The sequence below is a fragment of the Sinocyclocheilus rhinocerous genome, unplaced genomic scaffold (assembly GCF_001515625.1).
Source record: "Sinocyclocheilus rhinocerous isolate Xijiao unplaced genomic scaffold, SAMN03320098_v1.1 scaffold4389, whole genome shotgun sequence".
Lineage (NCBI taxonomy): Eukaryota > Metazoa > Chordata > Actinopteri > Cypriniformes > Cyprinidae > Sinocyclocheilus > Sinocyclocheilus rhinocerous.
The window spans coordinates 125191-143060 of record NW_015626367.1 but is presented as its reverse complement, the minus strand read 5'-3'; the positions used below and the strand labels follow the sequence as shown (position 1 = coordinate 143060).

The 17870-nt window shown below is 36.0% G+C and overlaps 1 protein-coding gene across 5 annotated transcripts in view; it reads left to right on the top strand.

Moving 5' to 3' along the window:
* Positions 1-17870, top strand: part of trappc8 (trafficking protein particle complex subunit 8) — a 57769-nt gene that overhangs the window by 15095 nt on the left and 24804 nt on the right. For 4 of the 5 annotated variants that reach the window (XM_016517494.1, XM_016517477.1, XM_016517467.1 and 1 more), the window contains 15 exons: positions 1052-1136; positions 1222-1508; positions 3168-3283; positions 3366-3516; positions 3648-3748; positions 4676-4781; positions 4905-5036; positions 5363-5587; positions 7654-7762; positions 10420-10614; positions 12625-12773; positions 12860-12934; positions 13057-13150; positions 13260-13417; positions 17010-17443. In XM_016517494.1, the coding sequence (XP_016372980.1) occupies positions 1052-1136; positions 1222-1508; positions 3168-3283; positions 3366-3516; positions 3648-3748; positions 4676-4781; positions 4905-5036; positions 5363-5587; positions 7654-7762; positions 10420-10614; positions 12625-12773; positions 12860-12934; positions 13057-13150; positions 13260-13417; positions 17010-17443 (2417 nt within the window). The remainder of the gene's footprint in view (positions 1-1051; positions 1137-1221; positions 1509-3167; positions 3284-3365; positions 3517-3647; positions 3749-4675; positions 4782-4904; positions 5037-5362; positions 5588-7653; positions 7763-10419; positions 10615-12624; positions 12774-12859; positions 12935-13056; positions 13151-13259; positions 13418-17009; positions 17444-17870) is intronic. The other variant, XM_016517486.1, reaches the window with a different exon arrangement.

The window sequence follows — 17870 nt, the reverse complement described above, 5'->3', positions numbered from 1 at the left end:
CTCTTTGGATTTGAGACTTTAGTCTTTGCAATTTTACAGATCTTCTTTATGCACCAAGAGCTTGTAACACTTCAAAGAGAAAGGAAAAATTTTAAATCGCATCATATGACCCCTTTAAGTTTATGGACCATGGTGGAAAAATTGTTTTATTATTATATTATATTATATTATATTATTATAACAATAATATAGATTTTTACAGTGTTCTTCCACCGTGGTCAGTCAAATTAAAATTAATTTACCAAATATTATGAAATATTACTCTAATACAGGCATTCTCAAACTTTTGTCAGCTGATCCCATTTAAGCTCAAATATTTACTTAAAGTACCCCCTGAGGTTTTAATATTTAAATGTTGTGAATATGTTAATAATTCAATAATATAATAATTTAATTGTTTGAATGTTCACGGCTCTCTGACATTGTTTAATGGTCACATGAAATGCAGGTAAACATATAGTTTTTATTTTTGTATTTTCTTTTTTTTCCCCTCTTATTTCTTATTCTTTTATTTTCATTTTACTTTTTTATGATAATGATCTTTTTGTCAACTCACAAAGGTTATAATGTAAAGCTGCTATAATATATATATATATATATTTTCCCAAAATGTCCTCCCATGTTTTTTTTTCAGTCAATATTTTAACAAAGTTATCACAAAACAACTCTGAAAAACTGTTAATGTAAAAATAGTAGCATATAAGTTAGCTGGTTTTACTCAAGTAAAAAAACATTTAATATCGCTGAATCAACATAAGTGCATTAATGTTTTTAAGGTAACAATTGCATGTCATATTTATTTTACAGTGAATGTGATTAATTATTTTGTAAAACTAAAATAGGTTTTGATTGCTGTGTTAATTGTTTTTACATTATTGAAGTTAGAGACTTATCTGATGACATGAAAGAATAATAATTATTAGTTTCCTCCAACATGTATTGGCCTTATGGAATCACTCAGTTGTATGACTATGTTAGATTCCTTTGACTTTGAAAAATTGAATTTGATCAGCCAAATTAAATGTTCCTCATCCCTGGCGGTGTTTTATAGGAGCTATATGAAGAATCTGCAGTGAGTAATGCGGTTGAAAACAACATTGGTGCAGAGGAAGACGGTCTTGATCCATCCATTAAAGGTTAGTCTGGCTTAGTTGAACCCCATTATCGGATTTTGGTTATAAGCCTCATATTGATGAGAAATGATTGTCTAATGTTAATTAGATGTTCCTCTCGTGTTTGCAGACGGCGTCTCAGAGACTCATCCTCTGCAGCTGGACCACCCCACTGATGCTGGTTACCCTGGCAACGATGCCAGTCAGTCTGTAAACAATGTGGATGAGACGAGACCTCAAAAACAGGCCAGCGGGACCTCTCACACCAGCCCGACCCCTCGAGGAACCTGCCTGACCCTGAATGACCACGACCACATCCGGCAGTTTATCCAGGAGTTTACCTTCAGAGGATTACTGCCACACATCGAGAAGAACATACGGCAGCTAAACGACCAGGTACATAAACACACTCCAACTATATATTACATCTAATTCATCTCAAGTCTCTGTATTGATTGACTCTCTTTTCTTCTCTTTTCCTGGTAGTTGTATATTTTAAATTTGGAGATAATGACAAGTTTGGGTCTCGTCCCATTCGTCGATATTTGTGATATCACAAATCCCGGAAAATATGCGTTGTAGTCCAAACGAGTCGTTTGTTGTAGTTTTTGAAAAGTGATTTCTGTTAAATAAAATATCTCCTTTTGAAGTGGACTTTGAGCTTTGTAACTTTGCAGATGTAACTTGTAACATGTAACTTTGCAGATGTAACATGTAACTTTTTTTTATGCTCAAACAGCAACATTACAGACTAACTAAATTTGAAAAAGTGAAAAAGCATAAGACCCCTTTAAAATAATCGTTTGAAATATGATTACAATTTAAAATAACTTTTTTCTATTTTAATATATTTTAAAATGTAATTTATTTCTGTGATGCGGAGCTGAATTTTCAGCATCATCTTCAGTGTCACATGATCCTTCAGAAATCAGTCTAATTATGCTGATTTGCTGCTCAAGAAACATTTATTCTTATTATCAATGTTGAAAATGGTTGCATTTTCAGGATTCTTTCATGAATAGAAAGTTAAAAAAAAAACATTTATTAGAAATAGAACATTCATCTTTTTTAACATTACAAATTATACGTCTCTACAGTTTAATGCATACTTGCTGAATAAAAATATAAATTTCTTAAAAATATAGTAGTATTAGTTAGGCCTGAGCGATAAAACGGTATCGATATTTATCGACGGTACACCTTCTTCGATAACGATATAAAAAATGTTCGATATAGTGCACGATATAGGCACGTACTATGAGTGACGCAGACAGCACACACAAACACGAACATGAGTGCTGTGCCTGCCTGTGATGAGGAGATTGTGAGTTAAGAATGAATATTAGTCGAATTTAAAATAAACATTTGCATTTGAATGCAAAAATAGTACAATCAAATGTTAGATGTGCGTCAGGGTGCGTCATCAGTGGAGCACGAGATCCGGTGATGATGCAAGTGACGTTGTAGTTGAATGTTTTGTTAGTCTAGCCCACGAGACGCGCAGTTGCTGTGTTATTCATTCAAAATATTAGAGAAATATAGAAGCTCCATGTAAGTAAACCGAGCAAACAAATAAAAAATAAACAATAGACAAGCTAAACAACATCTGTGTTATTTAAATTGTACAGTACATGATATTTATTCCATAACTTCTTATACATTAGAATCTCTCAGACAGTCATGTTTTATTTAATATTGGCTCCAATATCTTATTATTTTTATGTTTACCTCCTTATATACATAACTTTATGATTAATTCTTATTGGCTGTATAGTATTAGTTCATTCCTCTTTTGTTTTGTTGTAGATTTATTCACTGTTTTCCTTTTTATTTTTTTATTCTTCACTGCATTCATACATAATAATGCAGTTTTTATATTTTCAAAATAAACCTCACCTAATAGGCTTAAATTACCCAAGAGTCAAGGGTCTATTAATATTAATTTCCTTAACTTTTGACAGTAATGCAAACATATTTTATATATATATTTCCAACACAGCTTTGGAGCTTCTCTTTTCTATCATTTTCTTCATCTTTCTTTATCTCTCATTCTAGCTTGTCTCAAGAAAAGGCCTGAGCCGATCTCTTTTCTCCGCCACTAAGAAGTTGTTTGGTGGAGGGAAGGTCCCAGAGAAGAGTATTGCTGAACTAAAGAACACCGCAGGGCTGCTGTAAGTGACTTGAAGTACAAATAAAATAGATTTTGTTGTTCTTTTCTACATCTTATCTGTCTCTTGACCTCTGTTATATCAGATATCCCTCAGAGGCTCCAGAGCTTCAGATCAGGAAGATGGCCGACCTCTGCTTCCTCGTTCAGCACTATGAGCTGGCCTACAACTGCTACCACACTGCCAAGAAGGACTTCCTCTCTGACCAGGCCATGCTGTATGCTGCAGGAGCGCTGGTGAGACGCACACCACAGTCATAGCGCAGCTGCTGTTGGAAATTAGCTCCGCATCCATCATTTGTGGATGATCAGAGTAGTACTCTCTGAACTCGTCTCAGACTGGCTGTCTGCTGTCTCTGTCTCTAAAGGAGATGGCTGCTGTCGCTGCCTTTCTGCAGAGCGGGGCACCCAGGCCGTACCCAGCACACTATATGGACACGGCTATTCAGACCTACAGAGACGTGTGCAAGTAAGAACAAGCATTCGCTTGCATTTGGTTTTGTAGAATGTTACTGCTTCATTGATTGTTTTCTTACCCACCCGTCTTACCCATTTATATACTATTTGGTAACATATTTGAATGTTTTTAGTATTTTAAATGTAAAATTTAAAAACAAAATTAAGCAAATATTATATTTAAAATTAAGTTATCATTTTAGTTTAGCTTTATTTCAAGAATTGTAATTCATTGAGTAACTAACCATTTGAATTATTGCTTCAGTAAAATTGTTTGTTTTTTCTTCCTGTTTTATTTTTATTTTATTTTTTTAGTTCTTTGATATAATTTTATGTGACTTTTAAAAATGAGCTTAGTTTATTGTTATAAAATAACTAAATAAAATTAATTAATTTGAGTTCTTTCTTACTTTTTTAGGCCAGACATTGCTTCATGTGCTTTTAGAAATTAGTTTAGTGTTTTATTTTTATTTATTTAAATAAAATAAATGAATAAAGCATTTTCAGTTCAAATTTTGATTTCATTTGCTTCCTTTTTTTTTTAGACCGTACATCACTTTGTGGCTTTTAGAAATTTCTTCAGTGTTTTAATGTTTTATTATTAAATCAATCAATCAGTTTTCATTTTTGCCTCCACTTTTTTTATTATATTATTATTATTATATAAATATTAATTATTAATTATTATAAAAAATTATTCTTGGTTCATTTTTTAGGCCATATATTACTTTTTGTTGCTTTAAAGAAAAAAAAATTGCTTTTAGTAGTACTTCAAATAAATAAAATGAATTTGAGTTGTTGCTTCTGTTTTTAGGCCAGACATCAGTTTATGTTGCTTAAATGCTTAAGTACTTGAAGGAAAGATCATTCAGATTTTGTTGGAAACCTGCTGCATGCGTATAATGTGTATAAGACTTTGTTTTTGGTGTCTGTGTCACAGAAACATGCTATTGGCCGAGCGGTGTTGTCTTTTAAGTGCTGAGATTTTGAAGAGTCAGGCCAAATTCTCCGATGCTGCCACACTTCTGATCAAGATGACCAGTGAGGTGAGCGTGTCATTTCAAACAGGTGTTCCTGCTTCGAACTCGCTGTTGGCTAGGCCGTTCTTGTCATGCTACACGGTTCAGCCAAACCCAGTTCACTTCACTGCCTCTTTCCCTCTCTGACAGGACTCTGATCTGCGGAGTGCACTCCTGTTGGAGCAGGCGGCTCACTGCTTCATTAATATGCGCAGCCCCATGATGAGGAAGTTTGCCTTCCACATGATACTGGCTGGTCATCGTTTCAGCAAAGCTGGACAGGTATGATGGCAGCTGCAAGAAACACACTTTGCTAAAATGTACACATCTGCCTTTGTCAGCATTACATTGAATCACTGAGCATCAAATACTGAAATCCTGCTGGAAATGATGTAGATTGATTGTCTGAAACACCATCTGCTCTGAAGTGATCAGAAAAAAGCGACTGTGTTTACGGAGTCAGATGAGGTCAGGCTGTCAATTTTCACCTGGATGCTGATGCTTCTTTAACAGCTGTGAATCTGTTGAGCGTCGCAGTAACATGAAGTGAAGCACATTCTTTGAACATGTCGGTCAGTTCACACTGTCCCTCTCTCTCTCTGTTACAGAAGAGACATGCGTTGAGGTGCTACAGCCAGGCTTTGCAGGTGTATAAAGGTAAAGGTTGGACACTGGCTGAAGATCACATCAACTTCACCATCGGTCGGCAGTCCTTCACGCTGCGGCAGCCAGAGAACGCAGTGGCCGCCTTCCGGCACATTCTCATCAACGACAGCAAACAGTCGGCTGTACAGCAGGCTGCTTTCCTCAGGGAATACCTCTATGTGTATAAGGTTAGCAACTCACACCGGAATCCCATTACTTATGACTTAAGGCTCATTCACACCAAGACCAATGACTATAGTAGTGTCCATACCAACAGACGATAACGTTCTGTTTATTAAGAGAGCGCTGCAGTTATGTTTAATGTTCACTTTAAATGTTTGAGCTCCGGCCAATGTTTTTATCATTCATCAGCTGGATATCAATGTTATAGTTCTTTTGTGTCGTTATCGTTAGAGTTGTGGTGTGAACTTCCCTATTTTTATAGAATTAGAGCAGTTATTAAAACATTATAGTTATCTGCCTTGTGTGAACGGGCCTTTAGTAAAGATGCAATCAAAATTGACTTTAAAATTTAAAATCATATTTGCTTTTTATAATAAACTCTTCACAATTCATTGTTAAAATGTTAGAATGGTACAAGAAAAGTCTCATTGAAAGATGGCGGTTTTGTTAAAATATTATAAATATTTGAAAAGTTTTTGTCTAGCAAATCAAAGTCATGTAGTGCAACCATTGATATTTCTGAATGATTAATTCATGATATTTGTACTAAATACTTTTTTAACTTGGAATATACACTACTGTTCAAAAGTTTGGGGTCAGTATTTTTATATATATATATATATATATATATATACTGACCTCAAACTTTTTAAAGTAAATGCTGTTCTTCTGAACTTTCTATTCATTAAAGATTCCTGAAAAAAAAACAATAATCAAGTTTCCACAGAAATATTAAGCAGCACAACTGATTTCAACATTGGTAATATTAAGAAATGTTTCTTGAGCAGCAAATCAGCATATTAAAATGATTTCTGAAGGATCATGTGACACTGAAGACTGGAGTAATGATGCTGAAAATTCAGCTTTGCCATCACAGGAATAAATTACATTTTAAAATTATATTCAAGTAGAATATAATAGTATTTAGTTTAAATTGTAATAACATTTCACAATATTAGAGTATTACTGTATATTTGATTAAATAAATGCAGCCTTGGTGAGAAAAAGAAACCTCTTTCAAAACACATTAAAAATCTTACCTACCCCACACTTTTGAATGGCATGTAAGGAAAATATTACTTTTTATATTATTACTGTTTTTACTTTTTACTTGATGGTTACACCACATTGGGATTTTTGCTATTTAATCAAATAGTAATCATATTTTTAATCACACTGAACCTGCATTTCATCTTATTTCGCTCTCAGAAAGCAGCTAGACTCTGGTAGTGTCACATTCAGGCCACTGACCCAGTTTTTTTCCCACTACAATCAGACTTTAGCCCTGAGTTTAACTGTCTGTGTCTCTGCATGAGACTGCTCTTTCGTCATTGTTTGGTTGAGTCTGTTTCATCAACACTCTGGCCTTGGGTGGTTCTGGTCCACAGAACTCCATCACCTTCAAGCACCCGGCCTGAATACATAATAAGAGGAAATGACAACGTTCTTCTTTGTTTTGTTTCTTAATGGGAGTTTTATGGTGCCGTTCTACCACTCCAGAAACAGTTGTGTAAAATATCAGTGTCGCGTATCATAGACGGCATAGCTCTTTGTGCAGTTCATCGATACAATATATGATCATTCTCAGCTATCTATAGACACTTTCTGTAAAACACATTTCCATGATTCAGAATTGAAATGATACTTCCAAATGTGGTTATTTACAGTGTAATTGCCGTGTTATTTTAGTGTTATTTGCATACTATTGAATTCTTTATATTTATTTGTAATTGTTTTGAATTATTTTCACTTTTGATTTTAATTTTAGTTTTTTTTGTGCTTTTGCCATTTTTTTTCTGATTTTATAGATATAGATATTTCTATAGATTGTTTATTTAAGCTTAGTTAGAAAAATCACTGTAGTTATCTTTTTACTCATAGTTCTAATCATTTAGGGGCATATATTTAATGTGCAGAAGCACTGCGTGATCACATGAGCTTTGTTGGCCAATCAGAAGGCATTAATAGAAGGGATGGTACTCAGTGGATGCCTGAGTACAACTTGTAGGTGAAAAGAAGAGCCATTTCTTCAAGTGATGTTGATCTTGACACTTTGACTTTTTGCCATCAGAGCATGAGTCAGTTGAGCGGTGACGGCTCCCTCCCGCAGCTGCCTCTGCCCTGCCTGCACAGCTCACAAACACGCGTGTTCTTCGGCCATGAACGCAGACTCGCCGAAGGTAAGCAGCCTCCGTCTGTCTCACACATTCATGTGCACAAGAAAGTGATAGTGCACATGAAGATGATGAAAAAATAAAAGTCGTTTAGTCACCCTCATGTTATGAACACAAAAGGAGATATTTAGAGAAATGTTCATGCTGCTCTCATGCATACAGTGAAAGTGAACAGAGGTTAGGGCTGGCAAAATCATCCAAAAAATGCCATAAAAGTTGTCCATACTTTTTAAAATTAATTTTAAAAAAAATTACATTTTGCTGTAAAGACATTTTATGTTTCATTTTCATTTATTTCAAATAAATGCTGTTATTTTGAACTTTCTATTCATCGAATCCTGAAAAAAAGCATAACAGTTTACACAAAAATATTCAGCAGCACAACTGATTTCAGCATTCTTTCTTGAGCAGCAAATCAGCATATTCGTATGATTTCTGAAGGATCATGTGACACTGAAGACTGGAGTAATGATGCTGAAAATTCAGCTTTGCATTAGGGTTGTGACGGTGAGGAAATTTTCCCACCGGTTAATCGACGTGTGACAACACCGGTATCACCGTGGGGGCGTCCAAAATATTGCCAAACAGGCGCTTTTGCGTCTCGTTTCGAAACTAAATCATCCGCGATCGTCTTGTCTGTCTCACCCCACTCTTCTTGTCAGTCAGCTCGACTCACTCTCCTCACTGGAGAAATGAAATCTGATCTGTGATGCAACTGTCGTTCGGCACGCTGCATTGAGCAGCCGCGTTCAGTTTTTAATTGTTGTGTCTGTTCTTTTACTGAACTAAATGATTTTTATTACTATAAAAAATCAAAACGACGGTGGGGGTCGGTGCCGCGGTGGGCAAGTGACATGTTGCGGCTTAACACCGGTATCACCGTCAGCACCATCTATCGCGGCAAGCCTACTTTGCATCACAGAAATAAATTATATTTTAAAATATATGATAAAAAAGTTATTTTAAATTGTAATAATATTTCACAATATTACTATTTTACTGTATTTTTGATCAAATTAATGCACCTTTGGTGGGCATAAGAGAATACTTTAAAAAATATTTAAAAAATCTTACCAACCCTAAACCTTTCAACAGAATATACCAAGCATTTTTATGGGAAACAGACTGTAATTTTAGTTATTCATACAAAAAGCAAGCATATTGCCTTATAAAGTGAACTGAACATGACATAATTGACTGTTCCTGCACACAAATAAACATAGCACAGCACTAGTGTTACAAATGACATATTTTGACATCCACATTCAGTTGCGATGACCTTTCTCCCATCATGCCCACAGTGAAATGAAGATGAACACAGTACCATTTATGTTCTCAGATAAAAAAAGTAATTTCCTGTGAGAACTTCAAATGAGACTCAAAAAAGAGGAGCAGTGCAGTCCTTACATGACAGAATAAATTACATTTAAATTGAGAGAAAGGACATGGACTACCACATTCCATATCTGCAACGAGCTTCACTTCAATTAAAGAGAAGCAAACAAAAAGACACTCATTTCAGGAATATCATGGAACTCAGATGTGTGTTGAAAAAAATGGTGAGTAAACGATGTAGTGAAGAGAACAGGCCTGAGGAGGTGTGAAAATTTTTTAAATTAAAGTCTTTGCCTGGATCTCACACTGAAAGGGAGGGAGGCTTTAGCGGTGTGTGTTGAATGATGAATGTATGAACCTGTTGTCTCTTCCAATGCGCCACTTGCCTTAGGCTCTGAATCCCAAATATCCTCTGAGACACCGCCTGATTGGACATAAGTCAACTCTCTTGAGTTTATTTATTCTTGATTTCCATAATATTCCCTTTACGCTTCCATGATTTGTCAATCATATTTGTAAGGAGAGAAGAAATGTGTGAAGGGAAACCAAGCGGCAACCTTCCGGTCTTTCTTTTGAAACCAACACGGAAGTGACTTAAACTGCAATTCATCGACTGGCCGCTAGAGACTGGCTCCAAAAGGGAGTCAATCCCATAGACCCCCCATGTTAAAATGCCCAACTTTACAGCAGAAAAAATGTTTACAGCCTGGTATAAAAAGTGGTTTTGGTCTATATAGCTAATTTTGCCCTTCATGACAACTGTGAGAGGGTGATTTTTTAAATTTTTAAATCTCATCCGTTTAAATTATATTAAACCTTAAGGTTCTGCATAATTAAGGGCGTGGCCACTTGAGTGACAGGTGGATTGCTGCTGCTGTCACCACTGGCGAGCTAGGTGGGCGTGGTTTCAGCAACCAGCTCCACCCACGTCCCGCCTCTTTGCCCATTTTAGATTATCCAGGAGTGACGCTCTGCCAAGATGGCCGGCTCTGCCCACTTTGGGCTTCAAAAATGCTCTTCAGAAACCTACGGGAGACATCGGACACTACGTCCATGTTTTTATACAGTCTATGAGGGAAACCCAATGATCATGTGCTTTATTGGGAATGATCCAGAGAGAGTCTTGAGCTTCAGTGAAAGCAGAACATATGACCTGTGCAAGGTGTCAAAAGATCAGTGTCACAAATTTACCTTCTATTCCCATTTGAACTTAAATTTTGATATTTATGCCCATGTTATTTTGTCTCATCTGTATGGGATTACTGATCAGACTGACTGGCATGTACAGTACCAGTTGCATTTTGTAATCTCTTACTTGATTTCCACAGGCGAGAAACAAGCCGCAACTCATGTCACTTTGGAGCAGGAGTTTGACCGGGATCTTTCCCAGCTGTGGAGGGAGTTGGAGGAGCGGGTCGTCTCAGTGGCGAATAGAGGGACGGTGCCCATCACCTTCCAGCCCTCCCAATGCTGCCTGAACAGTCAGACGGACAACCTCAGATACCCCCTCGCCATAGTGGAGGGTACGTTTTCCCTCGTGCGTCAACTGCTTTTTAAGCAATTTTATTTGTGCTTTATATCTGGTCTTCCAGTTTTTTATTTGAAGACATCTATACTGCCTTGACTGCTCCATTGACACAAACGCTTGAATTCTGTGGAGGTTTTGATGTGCTTTAGTGTCTTCCTTATTGCATTTGATGTCTTGCGGGGCTGCATTTTTGGTTTATTAGTTGTATATTTAATTAGACTGAGATGAATTATTCACCATTTGCTTTCCTCTTTATTTCATGAGCAACCTGTATTTGACCTGGTTGAATTCTCTTGCAGCCTCATCAGTGGTATGTGTAGTGGTGCAAGTAAGACTAGTATTGATCATAGAAATGAATTAGTTATCATAATGGCTGGATATTCACCTGTCGACACCCCACAGCGAGAGGGGAAGAGTAAAGAGGAACAGGATGAACCTGCAAACACCCTTTAGTGATGCTGCCATCTTCCTACTTCTTTGTATTCCTCATTAGCAAATATTTCAGCAGCATAGCACATCAAATAAAGCATACTATTTAGAAACAAAATGATTCAAGAGTTTTTGTGTGTAATTGGGTACCTTTCTAATGATGTATAGTTATATGCTGCCTGCATGTTAACAGGTAACCTTGCAGTTTTTCTGTAAAATAAAATTATTATTGTTATTATTATTATTTTCTAATTATTATATTGTTTGATTTATGCTTAAATACTCTATTTTAATAATGAAAGTGCTATTACAAGAGTAATATTTCTTATTTTGTTTAATATTTTTATTTAGCATATATTAATAATCATAATTATTATTTTTAGTCATATGGTGTTCTTTATATATGTGTGTGTGTGTGTATATATATATACACACACACACACGTATATAATATATATATTGTTACTGTTAATTTATTTTATAAATTGCATTTTAAATCACAAATTGCAATTTTAACCAAAAATAAAAATTGCAATTAGATTTATTTCCCAAATCGTGCAGCCCTGATATTAATGTTTTCACTGTAATGTACAGGTGCATCTCAATAAATTAGAATGTCGTGGAAAAGTTCATTTATTTCAGTAATTCAACTCAAATTGTGAAACTCGTGTATTAAATAAATTCAATGCACACAGACCGAAGTAGTTTAATGACCATGGTGTTGGTGTGCTTGACTGGCCAGCAAACTCACCAGACCTGAACCCCATAGAGAATCTATGGGGTATTGTCAAGAGGAAAATGAGAAACAAGAGACCAAAATATGCAGATGAGCTGAAGGCCACTGTCAAAGAAACCTGGGCTTCCATACCACCTCAGTAGTGCCACAAACTGATCACCTCCATGCCACGCTGAATTGAGGCAGTAATTAAAGCAAATGGAGCCCCTACCAAGTATTGAGTACATATGCAGTAAATGAACATACTTTCCAGAAGGTCAACAATTCACTAAAAATGTTTTTTTTATTGGTCTTATGGAGTATTCTAATTTGTTGAGATAGTGAGTTGGTGGGTTTTTGTTAAATGTGAGCCAAAATCATCACAATTAAAAGAACCAAAGACTTAAACTACTTCAGTCTGTGTGCATTGAATTTATTTAATACACGAGTTTCACAATTTGAGTTGAATTACTGAAATAAATGAACTTTTCCACGACATTCTAATTTATTGAGATGCACCTGTATATGGTAATGTATATTTGAATGCCATAATTTAGGCCTAAACTACATATGATCAGATTGCTGTTTTTGTTCATCAGTTGTTAACAACAATTACAGAACATGATCTTATAAATAAACAAATAATAATAGTCACACAATCCCATGCATGTATGTGTATTTAAATGTATATTTTTATGTGACATAATGACTATTGATACTTCAGGTTTTATTGAGCCTTTCGTAGTTTTACTGTACCAGCTCAACCGGTACATCCTCAGATCTGAGTCATGTATTGTTCCTGTTTCCCATCATGTCGTTTGCTGTTAATACATTGGCTTCTTTCTTGTTTTTGCATCACAGAGCCCATCATTGTGGAGGTGGTTTTCCGTAACCCCCTGAAGGTTCCTTTGGCTTTGTCGGCTCTGTCTCTGCTGTGGAAGTTTACTCTGAAAGACTTCTCTAACCCTCAGGGCGGCGCAACCGGAGAAACCATCAGCAATGAGAAAGAAGTAAGGCTGTTAATTGTCTCTCGGCTCTTCATGCCTGAGGTGCCCAGCTTTGAGTTTCTCATCAGTTTGATTTGAATCTATTCCAGACCACGGCCCTCAATGACATCATTGATACACAAGTCATTCCAGAGTTCACCATAAGTCCAGAGGAGACCAAAGTGGTTCGTGCACCTTTTTCTCTTATCTCTCCTCTTCTAATTTCTCTTTTTCCCCATTGCTTTACCTGAATGGACTTTTTGTTCTTGTGTTTGTTCTGGGCTGTCTCTCTCTCTCACTTTCTCAGGCCCGTTTGAAGTTGCTTCCTCATAAGACCGGAGAGTTGCATGTTCTTGGTGTGGTGTACAACCTGGGCACTGGAGAAGTGGGCAACAGTGAAGGTGCATCACAAACACTCATTCTTTGATGTTTTGTAAACTCTGAGACCAACAGTTAAAGTTATTTATCTGATGTAACACTAACTGTAGATGTGACTGGTTTGTGTTGCAGGCTCGCTGGCCGAGGATCTGATGTGTGTTCGTGGACAGCAGAATCTGGAGATCCAGGGACCCAGACTCAATATGACCAAAGAAGAAAAGACTTCTGTCAGATATGGACCAGACCGCCGCCTGGACCCCATTATCACTCCACCTATGCCCTTACTGGAGGTGTGTTTGAGGGGGTCAAACTTTGATTTTGTGCTTTAATAAACTACAGGAGCTAGAATGGTCCTGAGAACTGAGAGCAGATCTAGTATAAAAGCACTCGTCACAGTTAAACTGAGACAGTTTAATGATTTACTGTGCTCATATTGCACTGCAAGGCCTGAGTGATTAATTGAATATTCACTATATATTCAGAATGAATTTGGTGGGGATATATAAAATGAAGCTATATATTGTGAATATTGCAGTGATTTAAATAATTTTTATTTAAATAATTTATTAGCGTCTGTTTTAAATGTCTGCAAAAATCAAGTAAGAGCATGTTAATTTTTTTTTTTTTTGAATCTGTTCAAAATATCTGTATCACTTGTAGAAATAGTTTATCCAAAATTGAAAATTTACTGAAAATGTATCACCCTCAGGCCATCCAAGATGTAGATGAGTTTTTCTTCATCACAACACATTTGGATAAATTTAGCATTACATCACTTGCTCACCAACGGATCCTCTGCAGTGAATGGGTGCCGTCAGAATGAGAGTTCAAACAGCTGATAAAAACATCACAATAATCCACAAGTAATGCACATGACTCCAGTCCATCAATTAACAACTTGTGAAGTGAAAATCATATCCATCATTTTTAGCTTCAAATCTTTGCTTCTGGCTAAAGAAGCATAGATAGTCCTCTATCTATAATATAGCTTTCTTCGGTGAACAAGTCATCTCATCTGAATCAGGAGAGAAATATGCACAAACTAAGCACAGTTTACTAGCAAAAACAGCCCAAAACAGTTCTAAACACATATGTCGGTGGATTTTGATGTGAGAGGACAACAGAGGATGGATTTTTTTTTTACTGGAGGAAGTTTTAATATGGATTATGGACTCATAGTTTAGCCAGAAGCAACAGTATAAAGTTAAGAACATCTTAATGATGGATTTGTTTATTAAAACACGCAGCTTTTCACTTTACAAGAAATTAATTGATGCACTGGAATCTTGTGGATTATTGTGATGTTTTTGTCAGCTGTTTGGACTCTCATTCTGACGGCACCCATTCACTGAGGATCCATTGATGAGCAAGTGATGTAATGCTACATTTCTCCAAATCTATTCAGATGAAGAAACAAACCAATCTATATCTTAGATAACCTGAGGTGAGTAAATTTTCAGCAAATTTTTGCTTTTGGGAGAACTATTCCTTTATCTTAATCAAATTCTGATTCAATGATTCATTTGACTCAAAAATTTTGGTATTATAATGAAGATTTTGGTTAACTTGTTGAAGTCCCAAAATTAAATCTTTTTACAGAAAGATCACAAAAAAAGACAGTCAAGCTGGCAAAAATCATATGTTCCAATGCTTCTAAGATTCAGGGTGCCCACGTAAGGTCTTCTGAGGAAGTGGATTTAAGTTTTTATTTCAAGTCATTGAATCTCTTTTGAAAAAGATGGTGTACAAAGTCCTCAAGCTTTGTGCTTTAGTTATGTCTGTGAAATAATCAGTAATTACTGATTTTGGACTGAAAGACTTTGACTGAGATCTATGCTCTTATGTGAATAAGTTTGCACTTTGCACTCGATTGTTGTGATAATGTCGATTTCATACATGTAACAAAAAATGATTAATTATGGTTTTTACTGTGATTAACTGTGGCTTTGCTCTCTGTTTAACCCTTTCAGGCCCAGACCCAATTCCTTTCAAACATTAGATTTTCTTGGCTTGACTAAGTCAAAATTCACCCTCAGGCCATCCAAGATGTAGATGAGTTTTTCTTCATCACAACACATTTGGATAAATTTAGCATTACATCACTTGCTCACCAACGGATCCTCTGCAGTGAATGGGTGCCGTCAGAATGAGAGTTCAAACAGCTGATAAAAACATCACAATAATCCACAAGTAATGCACATGACTCCAGTCCATCAATTAACAACTTGTGAAGTGAAAATCATATCCATCATTTTTAGCTTCAAATCTTTGCTTCTGGCTAAAGAAGCATAGATAGTCCTCTATCTATAATATAGCTTTCTTCGGTGAACAAGTCATCTCATCTGAATCAGGAGAGAAATATGCACAAACTAAGCACAGTTTACTAGCAAAAACAGCCCAAAACAGTTCTAAACACATATGTCGGTGGATTTTGATGTGAGAGGACAACAGAGGATGGATTTTTTTTTTACTGGAGGAAGTTTTAATATGGATTATGGACTCATAGTTTAGCCAGAAGCAACAGTATAAAGTTAAGAACATCTTAATGATGGATTTGTTTATTAAAACACGCAGCTTTTCACTTTACAAGAAATTAATTGATGCACTGGAATCTTGTGGATTATTGTGATGTTTTTGTCAGCTGTTTGGACTCTCATTCTGACGGCACCCATTCACTGAGGATCCATTGATGAGCAAGTGATGTAATGCTACATTTCTCCAAATCTATTCAGATGAAGAAACAAACCAATCTATATCTTAGATAACCTGAGGTGAGTAAATTTTCAGCAAATTTTTGCTTTTGGGAGAACTATTCCTTTATCTTAATCAAATTCTGATTCAATGATTCATTTGACTCAAAAATTTTGGTATTATAATGAAGATTTTGGTTAACTTGTTGAAGTCCCAAAATTAAATCTTTTTACAGAAAGATCACAAAAAAAGACAGTCAAGCTGGCAAAAATCATATGTTCCAATGCTTCTAAGATTCAGGGTGCCCACGTAAGGTCTTCTGAGGAAGTGGATTTAAGTTTTTATTTCAAGTCATTGAATCTCTTTTGAAAAAGATGGTGTACAAAGTCCTCAAGCTTTGTGCTTTAGTTATGTCTGTGAAATAATCAGTAATTACTGATTTTGGACTGAAAGACTTTGACTGAGATCTATGCTCTTATGTGAATAAGTTTGCACTTTGCACTCGATTGTTGTGATAATGTCGATTTCATACATGTAACAAAAAATGATTAATTATGGTTTTTACTGTGATTAACTGTGGCTTTGCTCTCTGTTTAACCCTTTCAGGCCCAGACCCAATTCCTTTCAAACATTAGATTTTCTTGGCTTGACTAAGTCAAAATCAGAATGGTTTTATATGCATCATCTCATGTATCATCTTGTGAAAGATTCAGTTAGACTGATATTCTAGTCATGAGAGGCATTTTTCTATTCTGCTAACACTCTTGAAAAGGTTTTAACAAAGTCAGTCCAGATTCATTTTAAGATCGATTTTTTATTATTATATCACCATGAAAAAGCAGTAGAATCCATTATGAAGTTAAACACAGTCATTTTTCCTTACAAAATACTAATATTTTATCATTTTTTTATTATTATTTTGCATTAAACATTTTGCAGCACTTTGCCTTCAGTAACACTGAAATTAGTAACACATCATTAACAGAAATTCATATTGTAAGCAGTTTATTTTATTTTATTTCTGTTTTATTCTATTTTAGCCCTAAATGATTTTTTTTCTTCCTGCCCCTGGCAGGGTTAAGTGGCGGTTCTTTGCAAGAGTAAGCTACATGTGCGCCAGATTTTATGCCAATAGTCAAACTTCTGTTAGATAAACCATGTAATTACTGTTCTCTTTCCTTTTCCACCTAGGTGTTTTTCATTAACTTCCCCACTGGTTTATTGTGTGGTGAGATCCGAAAAGCGTGGGTGGAGTTTGTAAATGTGAGTGCAGTCCCTCTCACTGGTCTTCGGGTGGGGTCCACACACCCAGAGTTCTTCACGTTCGGCAGTGCCACCTCTGACCTCACCCCAGTGACCCCCACAGCAGCAGAGCACTGTTCCGCATACAAGACTGTGGCCATGCCCCCATCAGTGGCGACTGTGTCGCTCGTGTCACCAGCAGCGTTCGGGGTCACCAGCGGTGATCAGTTGGTGGTGACGGAGATTCCCTTATCACGAGGTGTGCTGGGACCTGGGGAGGCGTTACAGATCCCACTGTGGCTCAGGGGGCCTGACCAAGAGGGTGTCCATGAAATCAACTTCCTCTTTAACTATGAGAGTACAGAGAAGACTGCCAAACTCAGGTACGTGGCCATTTTTGCTTTATTTGGACTAATAATGGACAATTCAAAGAACTGTGCAGGGTTTGTTTAAGCAGGATTTCTCAGGCCAGTGTGAACTGGCCAGGCCAGAACTGATTAATTCACTAAGTGCACTTGGATTTATGGGTTCAAGCCTTTGTCTTATTTTCATTTTGCATTCTAGGAAATTAAATGCAACTAAGACTTCACATGGTAGTAGTAGCAGCCTATTGTTTAAAGATATGTATTATTATTTTTTTTCACTAAAACTTAAGTATACTTTTTAAAGTGTATTGCAATATTTGTATAGCAAAGAAAAATATTTTTAATTATATATATATATATATATATTGCAATATTAATAAAGAAGGTTGTATTTAAGTGTCCGATAACAAAATTTTTAATTGAATAAATATATTTTTTAAATCAT